General features: G+C 36.1%; 1 protein-coding gene across 1 annotated transcript in view; it reads right to left on the reverse strand.

The window, feature by feature from the left end:
• Positions 1-15,689, reverse strand: part of ABCB7 (ATP binding cassette subfamily B member 7) — a 143,167-nt gene that overhangs the window by 26,437 nt on the left and 101,041 nt on the right. Inside the window, exons 5-8 of the mRNA XM_065915787.1 lie at positions 2,221-2,353; positions 879-1,147; positions 224-312; positions 44-131 (exon numbers count right to left, since the gene is read on the reverse strand). Of these exons, the coding sequence (XP_065771859.1) occupies positions 44-131; positions 224-312; positions 879-1,147; positions 2,221-2,353 (579 nt within the window). The remainder of the gene's footprint in view (positions 1-43; positions 132-223; positions 313-878; positions 1,148-2,220; positions 2,354-15,689) is intronic.

Here is a 15,689-nt window from a genome sequence, read left to right on the forward strand (position 1 = left end):
AGTGCAGTGTGAAAGGAAGAAAAAGTCAAATTAAACATATTACCTTCACAGTTTCATAATTCAGCAGCGAGTCTATGGCAGCATTGCCTGCATCATTATCTGCTTTGTTCATTTCTATTCTAAATTTAGTTCTGTAAGACAAAGATGTACATAGGTATGGAATGTCTGCTATAGAAGCATAACTAATTTCTTCACCTTGACTGACCTCTGGGGAATACCTTACCTCCACTGTGTGATGGCAACTGTGAATGCTGTGTATGCACCAAGTGTCCCAAGGGTCACCAATGCAAACTGGGCACCACATCTATAATACTGGAAAAGGCAAAGAAAAAAAAAAATAAATGAGCTTAGTCATTATTCCTGTCAAATAGTTTATAATATATAATAACAAACCTCAAAGATTCTAATTAAAAATATGTTGGTATAAAGTTGTATATATGGAAAACTAAGTAAGAAAACAAATACCTTAGAAAACCAACTTTAAGTTATACACATACTTTTATTATAAAATATGAAATGGTGAATCATTATGCCTAAAATGGTATGAATTGTGAATAGCAAGAAACCTAGATAATCTGAGCATACGAGTCCAAAGTCATATACCATAATGTCTGCTAACAACAAAAAAACTGCAAGCATTAGCTAAATGACTGATCTACGTGTAGAACTGAACAACTCTTTACAACAACAACATGATAAAAGACTTTAGATACAGTCCCTTGAAGCTTATGGCAAAATAATAAACTGCATAATCCTTCCGGCATCATGGAATTTTGCTTTAAAATCATCAGCATGCAACAGTACAAAAGCTTCAAGTACTAAACATCTACTAACCAGAATGTATGATAAAAAGTTGTCATGAAAAATGTTTTACTTACCAAAACACCACTGACAAGAGTCACCTCAAACACGATGGGAAGAAGATTAAATACTAAAGCACTCAGGACAAAACTAATACCCCTTGTCCCTCTGTCAATAGCCTTTGATAAAGCTCCTGTCTGTCTGCTCAGGTGGAAAGCCAGATCCAGGTTGTGAAGATGGAGAAAGACATTTTTGGCAATTCTTCGGATTGAATTTTGGGCTACCTTGCCAAATACTGCATTTCGAACTTCATTAAAAAAGGCAGCTCCCGCTCTTGATACACCATCTAACAATACATTCAAGAAAGAATGGGGTGCAAAAACATTAGAATTGTTGCAGTGCAAAAAATGGCAAGGGCTCAGAAAATGTTTTTACAATGAATGAGCATATCACAGAATACTTACACTAAAAGAAACCTAGAAAACATCTAGCTTAGTGAGTAATAATTTCCACCACTATGAAAATCTTTCATTGTTATTTACCCCCATAAGGTTCTAGATGTTGAAAGATTTTTTCCAAGTAAATACTTTTACTAAATAGCAACCCCAAAGATCCTGATACTGGGAAAGATTGCAGGAAGGAGGAGAAAGGGACGACAGAGGATGAGATGGTTGGATGGCATCACTGACTCAATGGACATGAGTTTGAGTAGGTTCTGGGAGTTGGTGATGGACAGGGAGGCCTGGAGTGCTGCAGTCCACAGGGTAGCAAAGAGTCAGACATGACTGAGCAACTGAACTCAACTGAACTGAGCCCATAAGGTCTTATTATAGATAAATGCACAGTATCTGTTGAGGTTTTAAGATCTAATTCAATTCTCCCAAGAAACAAATGATAAAATTGATATCCTGAAAAATCCAAGTGCTTTGACTAAGCATGCTCCAACTCAGTTCTGAATCTCACAGAGTATCTTTTCTATGGCATGGGGACATAAAGCATTATATTCTTTATAAATTGCAGATCAGTGTCATGGCTACTGAATATAATTTAAAAACATATTAATACACATATATCATTATTTAGCCATTTTCTGTTTAAAAGCTAACAACAACAGCAAGAATATAAATATAGTCTTACTAAAAAGATATCTTATAGGGAGTCTATTAGAAGTGGTTGTTATGAATTTAATATCTTATTTCATGTTATTGCTTTCTAGAACTTGGAAACTTTTATTATATAATTTTTGGAAAGTATATCATACAAAGAACATTTAAAAATCACCTATCAAAAAAAATTGCACATAACACAAATATCCAAAATGCTAAGTTGTGTTTGTGGTAAAAGGTCATATGCTCAAGTATGATGAAACCCTCTTGAAGAAAGTCAACACCTGTAGACAGATTAAAGAACCACACATACAGCCAATCAGAACTGCTGTTGCCATGGTTGCAACTGTATTTGGTGCATCACTCAGGTTCAGCATGTTTCCCGACATCTGGTTGAGGCTGTCTACAGCATATTTAAACATGAAGGGAACCACAATATTCATGGCCTAAAAACATAAAAGTAGCAATTATCCATCATATACAAATTATATTTTTTACAAAAGTACAAATATTTACCTTAAACTAGCATTTATAGGAATGTTTAGATATTAACCATTTACCATGGAATCATTTTTCCCAGTTTATAAAGATAAAATCTTTGGCAGTGGGAGAGCCGTCATTTTAGGATTCCTACCTCACACTGACTGTCATGTTAATATTCATTTACAAGCTATGTGCATTAGTCAAATGCTCCCACCTCCATGAAATCACCCCTGATCATCCACTCAAAAATGCTTTCTTTGTTATCTAAAATCCTACAGAGCTCATGGCATATACAGCAAATTACCTTATGTTATAGTTATTTGTGTATATATTTTTCTTTTCTACCAGATTCTTGACAGTCTATATCATATTCCTCTTTCTGTCCCACTTACATTGAGTACAATGCTTTGTAGGTAGAAGGTGAGTACAATGTTTTGTAGGTAGAAGGTATTCAATAAATATGTGTAAAATTATTTATTCACCAAAACAATGGTAAAACTGAAATTACACAGCAAAAAGGATCTCAAAAGCAGATAAATTATAAGTATCTGTGGCTGATTCATTCACCACTGGCAGGGGAAAAAGAAACAACACTGATAGATATATTTGCCCCAGAAAAAATCCCTTTGCTCCAATACCATATAAAACAAAACCCAACGAATACCAAACTAAATTTTCAAACACCAATCTATTTCTCCATGAGAATATACCAAAAAAAAAAAAATTAGGGGTACAATGCTTTCATATATTCAAGATAAGTTAGTCAATCACTCATATTTCAAATTTTCTATAAAGTTATATACTGTTAAAAACACTAACCATCATTTAGAAAAAGGAAGTTGGTAAAGCTGACCATTTTCTTTGAAGAAATTAAATTCATATACATTAATAATGTGAAAACAATTTTATAAGACTTAACAAAAACAATGAAATCCCAGTTCTTGTTAGTTCCATTATTATATCATTCATCTTTGATAAACAGAAAGAATATGGTCAATAAACCTAAGATTAGTTACAACTGACAAGAACTACGTAAACCTTACCAATCAAGATGTCAAATGTATAAAAGTGCCTTAGCAACCAAGTAGGTACTGTAACATTTAATATCATTAAAATAGACAGCAGATGTTGGAATATTTTAAAAATTCAATGCTATGGAAAAAAATTGCTTAAAACTTTAAGATTTATAACTTCCCAAATATAATCTAATAAACAGTTGGTTTCAAGTAACATAAAAATTTCTAAATTCTGACTCCCATATAATCATATATTCTTAGGCATTTTGCTTCTACTTGAAATGGTCTCCCTGCTCAATTTACCTCTCCACTTTGTTCTTCAAAATCCACTTTGAATCTCATTCCCATCATGACACCTTTTCTAAAATCTTCAGCCCTTTTGGCACTTTCTATTTTCTGACCTTTCTTTTTTTATAGTTTAAAGCACAGCATTTATAATTTTTTTTATATATTTATCACTCACTTTATCTCCAGGTGCATGTGTATGGATAACTCAATGGAAACCTTTTGCAACAAACATTTTGTAAAAATAGCTATACAAGTCAGCAATGGTGCCTAGGTACCTATCACAAAGGTGAGAGCTGAATGAAATGGGTATTACCTCTAAAATTGAGAAAACTCAGGTTCTATGATTTTTAATGACTTGTTTAGTAAGCAGCGGGGCTGGAATTAAAATCCAGGTCCACTCTGAAATTCAGAATTTTTTGCAGTATACCATAAGCATATCAGCAGCTTATACAGCAGGGCCAATAGTATTTAATTACTTTTGTACCCTAAAATGAATGGAGAAGGAAATGGCAACCTACTCCAGTATTCTTGCCTGGAGAATCCCACGGACAGAGGAGCCTGGCAGGCTACAGTCCATGGGGTCGCAAGAGTCGGATACGACTCAATGACTAATCCACCACCACCACCACCCTAAATGGATACTCTTAAGTGTAATGCTTAAACCAGTTACAGCTGGTAACAGATGAAAAGTATTTAAATAAATCTGCACAAGTAATTTAAATAAATTTGAACAGATTCCAGGTTTTCTGTATAATAAGGCTAAATCCCCTCACTTGCATTCCAGTATACCAGGGACTCTTTGGTGGCTCAATGATAAAGAATCTGCCTGCAATGCAGGAGACATGGTTCAATCTCTGGGTCAGGAACTTCCCCTGGAGAAGAAAATGGCAACCTACTCCAGCATTCTTGCCAGAGAAATCAAATGGACAGAGGAGCCTGGCAGGCTAAAGTTCATGGAGTTGTAAGAATCAGTCATGACTTAGTAACTAAAACACCACCACACTTTTGAGTGCAAGAAAAAGTGATAGTTACAGCTAGCATGCAATTCTCACAATGCATAGCCCATTATATCTTTGCCATACTTAGAGTAAATCGTCACTGAAACTAATGTATCACCAAGAAAATTGTGCAATTTTATTTTTTTGAAAACATATTTGCATTTGGTCAAATTGGGAGCATCCTTATAAGCATATAAAGAATGTGAATGTCATCTGTCTGCAGTTAGCACAGTGCTAAGAACATACACTACCTGTAATGATAACTATTGATTACTGTCAGTTTCCTAATAAAAGTAATTTTTAAAAGAAAAGGAAAAACACCAAAGAAATGAAAAAGATTACATGTAGATGTTATCTACATTTAGACCATTAGTATACCATTACATGTGGTTTCCACTGATAATGTGATATTTTGAGGATGTGTTCAGTTGCTCTGTCATATCTGACTCTTTGTGGCCCCATGGGCTGTAGCCTGCAGGCTCCTCTGTCCATGGAATTTTCCAGGCAGGAATACTGGAGTGGATTGCCATTTCCTACTCTGGGGGTTTTCCTGACCCAGGGATCAAATCCACGTTTCTCAGGTCTCCTTTGGCAGGTGGATTCTGGGACTGGGGGTGGTGGTGGTGGCAAATATTGATTTCCCCCTAATATTCTGCCTTCAGCAGAACTAGACTTAAATCATCTCAGACAACTGTGTTTTTTTAACTTTTCATTTTGAAATAATTACAGGCTGACAGGAAGTTGAAGAAGTAGTACAGAGACTCATAACCCTTCACCCAGCATCTCCTAATGATGGCATCTATTATATAGCTGTAGTTCAATATCAAAACCAAAAATGTACATTGGCACATTACTGTTAACTAGGCTATAGAACTCATTCAGTTTTCATCATTTTAAAATGTGTATTAGTGTATGTGTGGTTTGTATGTGTTATCTATATGGTTCTATGCAATTTTGTCCCATGTTCAGATCCATGTAATCATCACAACAATAAAGACACAGAACCGTACCATCACCACAAAAGAACTTCCTTATGCTACTTATTTATATTCCTTCATCAAAGATGATGCATCTATCAATAGCTCATCTCTTTTTACTGCTGAGTACTAGTCCATGGATGTAGCAGAATTTATTCAACCACTCACTCACATCTTAAGGATATTATGGTTGCTTCTAGTTTGGGGCTATTATAAATAAAGATGTTATGAACATTTTCATACAGGTGGTCATATGTTTTCATTTCTCTGTGATAAATGCCCAAGTGGGTAATTGCTAAGTCATACGGCAAGCCTACACTGAACTTTTTAACACACTGCCATACTCTTTCAAAGTGGCTAGTACCACTTTATATTACTACCTTTAAAGTATGAATGATCCAATTCCTGTGCATCCTCACCAACATTTGGTATCATCACAATTTTTTAAAAAATTTTAAACTATTTTAATAGGTGTATAGTGATATTTCATTGTGGTTTTAATTTGCGTTTCCATAACAGCAAAGATGTTGAACATCTTTGCATGTACTCTCTGCAGTTCATATATCCTCTCTGATAAAATATGTTTGTGTCTTTTGTACATTCTTTGTTCAGATTGTTTTTTGCTAATGAATTTTAGGAATTCTTTATATTCTAGATAGAGCCCTCTGTTGGTTATGTGATTTATAAATATTTTCTTCCTGTACATAGCTTGTCTTTCATCCTACTGAGGCACCTGAATTCCTACCCCACCTAGAGTCATAAGGAGTCCCTTTCCCTAGGAAACAATGGAGGCCAAGGTAAGAACCAGGACTTTCAAACCCATTTGCAGAGCAGTGCCATGAGAGGCCTGCTAAACAGAAAGATTTAAATGAGATTCAGTCTCATAGTACCCCAAATGCCTAGGTTTCAATAAAAAAATCACTCATCATCCCAAGAATGCCTAAGATAGCAACGTGAATAAGAAAATGCAATAGACAGAAATATTAGAACTACCTGACTAGAATTTCAAAGTAGCTATCATAAAAGTACTTCAAGGAACATTTATAAACATGCTTAAATCAACAAAGATAGAATGTCTCAGCAAATAGAGATAAAAGAAGCAAATGAAAAATCTGAAACTGAAAAATATAACTGAAGTAAAAAAACCTGAATGGATGAGATCCATGGCAGAATGAAGAGAACAAAGGAAAGAATATGCAAACTTGAAGATAGAACAATAGAAATTACCAAATATGAACAACCGAGAGAAAATAGACTTTAAAAAAAGCCAGTAAGCAAGACCCAGAAACCTAAGGGGCCATAAGAAAAGAGCTAGCATTCCTTTTCAGAGTGCCAGAAGAATAAGAGAAAAATTGTGAAACTGGAAAATGTATTCAAAGAAACAAAAACTCCTCTAATTTGGCAAAAACAAACCCAAGAATTCAAGAAGCTGAGCAACCACAAATAGGGATAAATCCAAAGAAATCCACAATTAGACACATCAACATTAAACTTCTAAAAGTTAAAGACAAAAAACTACTAAAAGAGCTAGACACAAATAATACATTAAGTATAAGAGAAAAACAATTTGAAGACAGAAGATTTCCAGGGAGGCTAGCAGGAAGTGGCATTTTTCAAGTGGTAAAAAGAACTGTCAACCAAAATCCTATCACCACAAATTAGCCTTCAGAAATGAAGGGAATAGCAACACATTCTCAGAGTAAAGAAAACTAATAAGAATTCATTAACAGCAGACTACATACTCATGGGAAATGCTAATAGAAGCAGTATGAATCCCAGAACATTAGGATTGAAGGAAAAGTAACAGAAATGGTAAATATCTAAGCAAATATAGTAGCATATTCTTAAGTTCTATAAAATACATTTGATGGTTTAAAGCAAAAATTAAAACACTGACTGACAGGGTTTTCAATGTATGCAGATGTAACACATAAAATGATTTGTTTTTTTTTTTTTTTTTTGAATTCAAGTGAATTCTTTTTTTTTTTTTTTTAATTTTTTTATTTTTCAGTGGGTTTTGTTATACATTGATGTGAATCAGCCATAGAGTTACACGAATTACCCATCCCGGTCTCCCATCCCACCTCCCTCTCCACCCGATTCCTCTGGATCTTCCCAGCCCAACAGGCCCGAGCACTTGACTCATGCCTCCCACATTTGTAAACATAAAGGGGGTCTTAGAGGGTGGTAAGGTTTTTTACATTTCACTTGAAGTGATAATGTACTGATTCTAAGTAGATTGTGAAAAGTATATTATAATTCCTAGAGCAACTACTAAAAACTTATACAAAGAAATAGACCAAAAGGCACAATAGATAAAATGGGATAGCAAAACCTGTTCAAAAAATGCAAAATATGGTAGGAAAGGTGAAACAAAGCAACAAAATAAAGAGACAACTAGCAGAAAACAAATAATAAAATGGAAGACCACTATTTTCAATAGCTAGGACATGGAAGGAACCTAGTTGTTCATCGACAGATGAATGAATAAAGAAGTCATGGTACATATATGCAATGGAATATTACTAAGCCACAAAAAGGAACACATTTGAGTCAGTCCTAATGAGGTGGATGAACCTAGAGCCTATTTTACAGAGTGAAGTAATTCAAAAAGAGAAAAACAAATATCATGTATTAATACATATATATAGAATCTAGAAAAATGGTACTGATGAACCTATTTGCAGGGGAGTAACAGAGATGCAGACATAGAGAAAAGATTTGTGGACACAGTGGGGGAAGGAGAGGGTGAGACAAATAGAAAGAGCAGCATATGTATTACCACATGTAAAACAGATAGCTGGAGGGAATTCCCTGTTCCCAAGGAAGCAGTTCAAATCTGGGGCTCTCTGACTACTTGGGCGGGGGGGGGGGGGGGGCGGGTGGAGGGAGGATGGAGTGGGGTGTGGGAGGGAGGTTTAAGAGGAAGGGGACATACATACGCCTATAGTTGATTCATGTTGATATATGGCAGAAACCAACTTAATATTGTAAAGCAATTATTCTCCAATTAAAAATAAATAAATTAAGATAAACAAACTCAACTCGGGTCAGCTCTCAAAAATAAAATGGTAGCCCAAACTCTGAATACATCAGTAATTACCAATACAATTAACATTATAATGAGCAATATAAATGAACAATTATCAATGTATCAATAAACAAGCAATGAACAACTGGAAACCAAAATTTTTAAAAATTTACAACACCCCCCGCCACAAAAACAAATTCTTAAGTATAAACCCAGGGGTTCTCAACCTTCAGCACTACTGACATTTAGATAATTTTTTTTTGGGGGGGGGTTATTTTTTTATTTTTTTTCATTTATTTTTATTAGTTGGAGGCTAATTACTTTACAATATTGTAGTGGGTTTTGTCATACTTTAGAAAGATAGTAATGATAACCCTATATGCAAAACAGAAAAAGAGACACAGATGTACAGAACAGACTTTTGGACTCTGTGGGAGAAGGCAAGGGTGGGATGTTTCGATAGATAATTTTTTCTTATAGGAGGGGCTGTTCTGTGTACTTCAGGATGTTTAGTGTCTAACCTCTACTGACCACAAGCTAGTAGCACTCCCCAGCACTGTGCAAATGTGACCAATAAAATCCCTCTAAAGTGTTAAAGTTTCAGTCATTGTGTCCAACTCTTTGTGACCCATGGACTGTAGCCTGCCAGGCCCCTCTGTTCATGGAATTCTCCAGGCAAGAACACTGGTGTGGGTTGCCATTCCCTTCTCCAGGGGATCTTCCTGACCCAGGACTGAACCTGGGTCTCCTGCACTGCAGGCAGTTTCTTTATTGTCTGAGCTACCAGGGAAGCCCTAGATACTGCCAAATGTACCCTTGAAGGGCAAAATCACCCCAATTGGAACCACTGATCTAATCAAATATGTACAGTATCTATATGTTGAAAGCTACAAATGCATATGAAATAAATTACAGAAGATCTAAATAAATGGGGAGACATACTGTGTTCATCAACTGTAAGAATCAACATAGTAGGGGGCATCAATTTTCCCCAACTGCTCTAGAGATTTATTAAAAATCCATTTAAAAGTCCCATCCAGCTTGTTTGTAGCAATGATTGAAGAAAAGAAACTAGAAAAGTCAAAATAATTTTGGGGAAAAAAATCAGAAGAACCTTACTACCTCTCTTTAAGATGAACTATAAAACTACAGTATGGAAGGCATTGTGGTGGTGATGAATGGAGAGACACATAGATCAAAGAAACAGAATTCAGAAAATGATGACATACAACTATCTATCTATCTGAGAAAGAATAATGGCTCCCTAAATATCTCCATGTACTAATATCCAGAACCTAAAAGATGCTACCTTACATGGTAAAATGGACTTTGCAGATGTGACTTAACTAAAGAATATGAGCTGGGGAGAGTATTATGGATTATCTAGGTGGGCCAAATATAATCAAAAAGGTCCTTACAAGTGGGAAGTAGGAGGGCCAAAGTAAAGAAAAAAACAATATGACTATAGAATCCAAGAGTTGAGAGTCAAGAAGACTGAAGATGCTGCTAGCTTTAAGATGGAGGAAGGGGCCTCAAGCCAAACGATGCAGGTGACTCCTAGATGCTGGAAGTGAAAGTGAAAGTCGCTCAGTCGTGTCCAATTCTGGGACACCATGGACTATACAGTTCAAGGAATTCTCCAGGTCAGAATACTGGAGTGGGTAGCCTTTCCCTTCTCCAGGGGATCTTCCCAACCCAGGGATCAAAACCAGGTCTCCCACACTGCAGCGGATTCTTTTCCAGTTGAGCCACAAAGGAAGCCCCAAGAATACTCAAGTGGGTAGCCTATTCCTTCTCCAGCAGATCTTCCCAACCCAGGAATTGAATGGGGGTCTTCTGCATTGCAGGTGGATTCTTTACCAACTGAGCTATCAGGGAAGCCCAGAAGCTGGAAAAGGCAAGGAAACTGATCCTCTCCCAAGAGACTCGGAGGGAGCACAATCCTGCTAAATGTCTTTATTTTGATCCAGTGAAATCTAATTTTGGACTCCTGACCTTTAGAAACATAAGACAATAAATTTGTATTGCCTAAGTATTAAATTTTTGAAAAGCTGTTATAGCAGCAATAGGAAACAAAGAAAATTCAATGGGGAGAGGAGAGCCTTCATGTAGGAACAACCAGACAAAACCATCAAACTTCATTTAAATGCAAAACAATAATTAATGCAAAATGGAACATAGATCTAAATGTAAATATAACTTTTAGATGAAAACACAGGGAAAAATCTTAATGACCTTAAGTTAGGCAAACAGTTCTTAGCATAACAACCAAAGCATAATCCATAAGGAAAAAAATGATGAACTGAAACCTATTAAAATTTAAAACATTTATTCTATATAAGATACTATTAAGGGAACTGAAAAACAAGCTATACACTGGGAGAAAATATTTGCAAATTATATATCTGAGAAAGGTCTCATACAGAATATATAAATAACTCACTAAACTCAACAGTCCAAATAAAAATGGGCAAAACATTTGCACAGACACTTCATCAAAGTGGACATATGGATGGCAACAAAGCACAAGCAAAGCTATTCAACATCATTAGCCATTAGGGAAATGTATATTAAAACCACAAGAAAGCACTATGCCTGATGATACTAAGGGTAGTACTAGGTTTGTGCAAATGTAATCGTGGTTTTAGACCATGAACTTTAAATCATTATAACTAGGCTCAAATACATCTTTATTAATCAAAATAAGAACCATTACAATCAATACATTTTTGCCAATGAGGAGTTAGTTTGTTTATTCTTATACCATAAAAATCTGTGCTTCAGGTTTCAACAAACTTTTTAGAAAGTATTTTCTGCGCCTGCTGGTTGTGGAATCATTTTCCCTGCAAAAATGGTGTCAAGATACTTGAAAAAGTGGTAATCAGTTGATGAGAGGTCAGGTGAATATGATGGATGAGGCAAAACTTCATAACCAAATTCATTCAAACTTTGAAGCACTGGTTGTGCAACGTGCAGCCAGACATTGTCATGGAGAAGACCTGGGCTCTTTCTGTTGACCAATGCTGGCTGCAGGCATTGCAGTTTTTGGTGCATCTCACTGATTTGCTGAGCATACTTCTCAGATGTAATAGTTTTGTCAGAACTCAGAAAGCTGCAGTGGATCAGACTAGCAGCAGAACACCAAACAATGACCATGACCTCATTTTGGTGCAAGTTTGGCATTGGGAAATGCTTTGGAGCTGTTTCTTGGTTCAACCGCTGAGCTGGTCATCATCAGTTGTCATATAAAATTCACTTTTCATCACGTGTCAAAATCTGATCAAGATATGGTTCACTGCTGTTACACAGAATAAGAGAAGACGACACGCAAAATGACAACTTTTTTTTTTTATTAGCTCGTGAAGCATCCACTTATTGAGCTTTTTCACCTTTCCAATTTGCTTCAAATGCCAAACAACTGCAGAATGGTTGACACTGAGTTCTTCAGCAACTTCTCATGTAGTTGTAAGAGGATCAGCTTCAATGACTGCTTTCAACTGGTCACTGTCAATTTTCAATGGCCAGCCACTATGCTCCTCATCTTCAAGGCTCTTGTTTCCTTTGCAAAAACTTCTTGAACCACCACTGTACTGTACATTCATTAGGTGTTCCTGGGCCAAATGCATTGCTCATGCTTTGAGTTCTCTCCACTGCTTTACAACCCATTGTGAACTTGAATAAGAAAATCACTTGAATTTGATTTTTGTCTAACATCATTTCCATAGTTTAAAGTAAATATAAAATAAACAGCAAGTAATAAGTTATCAGCAAAAAACATAAAGTGAGAGATGTGCATTAATATGATGTATAACATAACCACATTTATTTAAGAATGTATTCCAATATCAAAGGTAAATTTCAACAATGCAAAAACCACAGTTACTTTTGCACCAACCTAAGGAACAACATCCCAGGTGGTGCCAGTGGTAACGAACCCCCTGCCAATGCAGGAGACATGAGTCTTTCAATCCCTGGGTCTGGAGGATGTCCTGGAGGAGGGCATGGCAACCAAATCCAGTTTTCTTGCTTAGAGAACCCAAGGGACAGAACAGCCTGAGGGGCTACAGTCCAAAGGGTTGCAAAGAGTTGAACACGACTGAAGCAACTTAGCATGCATGCACAATAAAAAGAAGTGAAGCAACTGAAACTCTCATATATTGCTAATGGAAAGACAAACAGCCACTTTAGAAATTAACCTGGCAGTTTCTTATAGAGTTAAAAATACACTTACCATAACCAAGCAATTCCACTCCTAGGTATTTATACTGGAGAAATGAAAACTCAGATTCACACAAACACCTGTACTTGAGTGTTTACAGCAACTCTAGTTATAATTGCCAAGAGTGTGGAAAGAAACAAAATGTCTGTCAGCAGGTAAATGGATCAATAAACTCAAGTATATCCAAACTATGGGATACTGTTCATTAATAAAAGAGAATAAACTAGTGATAGAATCAGCAACTTGCATGAATGACAAAGACATTACACTGAATTAGAGAAACCAACTCAAAAGCTTATATATTTTATCTTTCTATTTATATGGTATTCTCAAAATGACAGAACTACAGTGATAGAGAACAAATGAGTGATAACTGGCAGTTAGGGGTCTAAAGAGGATATATCTACAAATGGGTTGCAAAAAGGAGATTTTTTGGAATGATAACACTTTTCTGGGCCATGCTGTGACAGTAATTATACAAATATATACCTGGTAAAAATCATAGATCTGTAAATCAAACAGAGTATATTTTATTGCATGTATACTAAAAATAAAGCCAGTATCACACGTCACACTACATCCAGCTCCCTTAGGGGCTGGAATTATCTAAAAATAAAGCTAGATGATATTGTATTTCATAAAAAGTGACTCAATATGAACTTTCATATTAAGAAACTAGTTATTTTTACTAAATTATAACCATATGACAAATGAATATGAAATAACTACAAAGTATTCATGAATTTAAGTTCAAGAGAAATAAAGGAACTTATTTTCACAAAACTTTTTTCTTTCCTAGATGAAAAACTTGAAGTTATATATATAAATAATCTGCTAAACTCCTAAATTTTCACAGAGACTTGTATATCATTAGGGAATTGAAATCATTTAATTTTAACATCCAAAGGTACAATTTGGGACATGGAAGAACAAAGTTAAGGAAAAAGTAAAATCACCATAAACAAAGGTCAAAGGTGCAATGTCAAAGCTGACAGAATGATCTCTGTTGGTTTCCAAGGCAAACCATTCAATATCACGGTAATTCAAGTCTATGCCCAAACTACTAATGCCGAAGAAGTTGAACTTGAACAGTTCTATGAAGACCTACAAGACTTTCTAGAACTAACACCCAAAAAAGATGTCCTTTTCATCATAGGGGACTGGAATGCAAAAGCAGGAAGTCAAGAGATACCTGGAGTAACAGGCAAACTTGGCCCTGGAGTACAAAACGAAGCAGGGCAAAAGCTAACAGAGTTTTGCCAAGAGAACACACTGGTCACTGCAAACAACCTCTTCCAACAACACAAGAGATGACTCTACACATGGGCATCATCAGATGGTGAATACCAAAATCGGATTGATTATATTCTTTGCAGCCAAAGATGGAGAAGCTCTATACAGTCAGCAAAAACAAGACCAGGAGCTGACTGCGGCTCAGATCATGAGCTCCTTATTGCCAAACTCAGACCTAAATTGAAGAAAGTAGGGAAAACCACCAGGCCATTCAGGTATGACCTAAATCAAATCCCTTACAATTATATAGTAGAAGTGACAAATAGATTCAAGGGATTAGATCTGATATTCAGAGTGCCTGAAGAACTATGGATGGAGATTCATGGCATTGTACAGGAGGCACTTATCAAAACCATTCCCAAGAAAAAAAAATGCAAATAGGCAAAATGGTTGTCTGAGGAGGCCCTACAAATAGCTGAGAAAAGAAGAGAAGCAAAAGGCAAAGGAGAAAGGAAAGATATACCCATCTGAATGAAGAAGCAGAAGATATTAAGAGGTGGCAAGATTACATAGAAGAACTATACAAAAAAGATCTTAATGACCAAGATAACCATGATGGTGTGATCACTCACCTAGAGCCAGATATCCTGGAGTACAAAATCAAGTGGGCCTTAGGAAGCATCACCATGAACAAAGCTAGTGGAGGTGATGGAATTCAAGCTGAGCTATTTAAAATCCAAAATCCAGGTGATGCTGTGAAAGTGCTACACTCAATACGCCAGCAAATTTGGAAAATGTAGCAGCAGCCATAGGACTAGAAGAAGTCAGTATTCATCCCAATCCCAAAGAAAGGCAATGTCAAAGAATGTTCAAACTACCACACAACTGCAGTAATTTCACATGCTAGCAAAGTAATGCTCAAAACTCTCCAAGTGAGGCTTCAACAGTACATGAACCGAGAAATTCCATATGTTCAAGGTAGATTTATAAACGACAGAGGAACCAGAGTTCAAATTGCCAACATCCACTGGATTATAGAAAAAGCAGGGGAATTCTAGAAAACATCTACTTCTGCTTCACTGACTACACTAAAGCCTCTGACTCTGTGGATCAGAACAAATGGTGGAAAATTCTTAAAGAGATGGGAATACCAGACCACCTTAACTGCCTCCTGAGAAACTGGTATGCAGGTCAAGAAGCAACAGTTAGAACCAGACCTGGAACAACAGACTGGTTCAAAATTGGGAAAGGGGTACGTCAAGGCTGTATATTGTCACCCTGCTTATTTAACTTATATGCAGAGTACATCATGCAAAATGCCAGGCTGGATGAAGCACAAACTGGAATCAAGATTGCTGAGAGAAATATCAATAACTTCAGAAATGCAGATGACACCACCCTTATGGTAGAAAGTGAAGAAGAACTAAAGAGCCTCTTGATGAAAGTAATAGAGGAGAGTGAAGAAGTTGGTTTAAAACTAAACACTCAAAAAACTAACATTATAAAAAAAAAAAACAACAACAACTAAGATTATGGT

The sequence above is a fragment of the Muntiacus reevesi genome, chromosome X (genome assembly GCF_963930625.1).
Source record: "Muntiacus reevesi chromosome X, mMunRee1.1, whole genome shotgun sequence".
Classification (NCBI taxonomy): domain Eukaryota; kingdom Metazoa; phylum Chordata; class Mammalia; order Artiodactyla; family Cervidae; genus Muntiacus; species Muntiacus reevesi.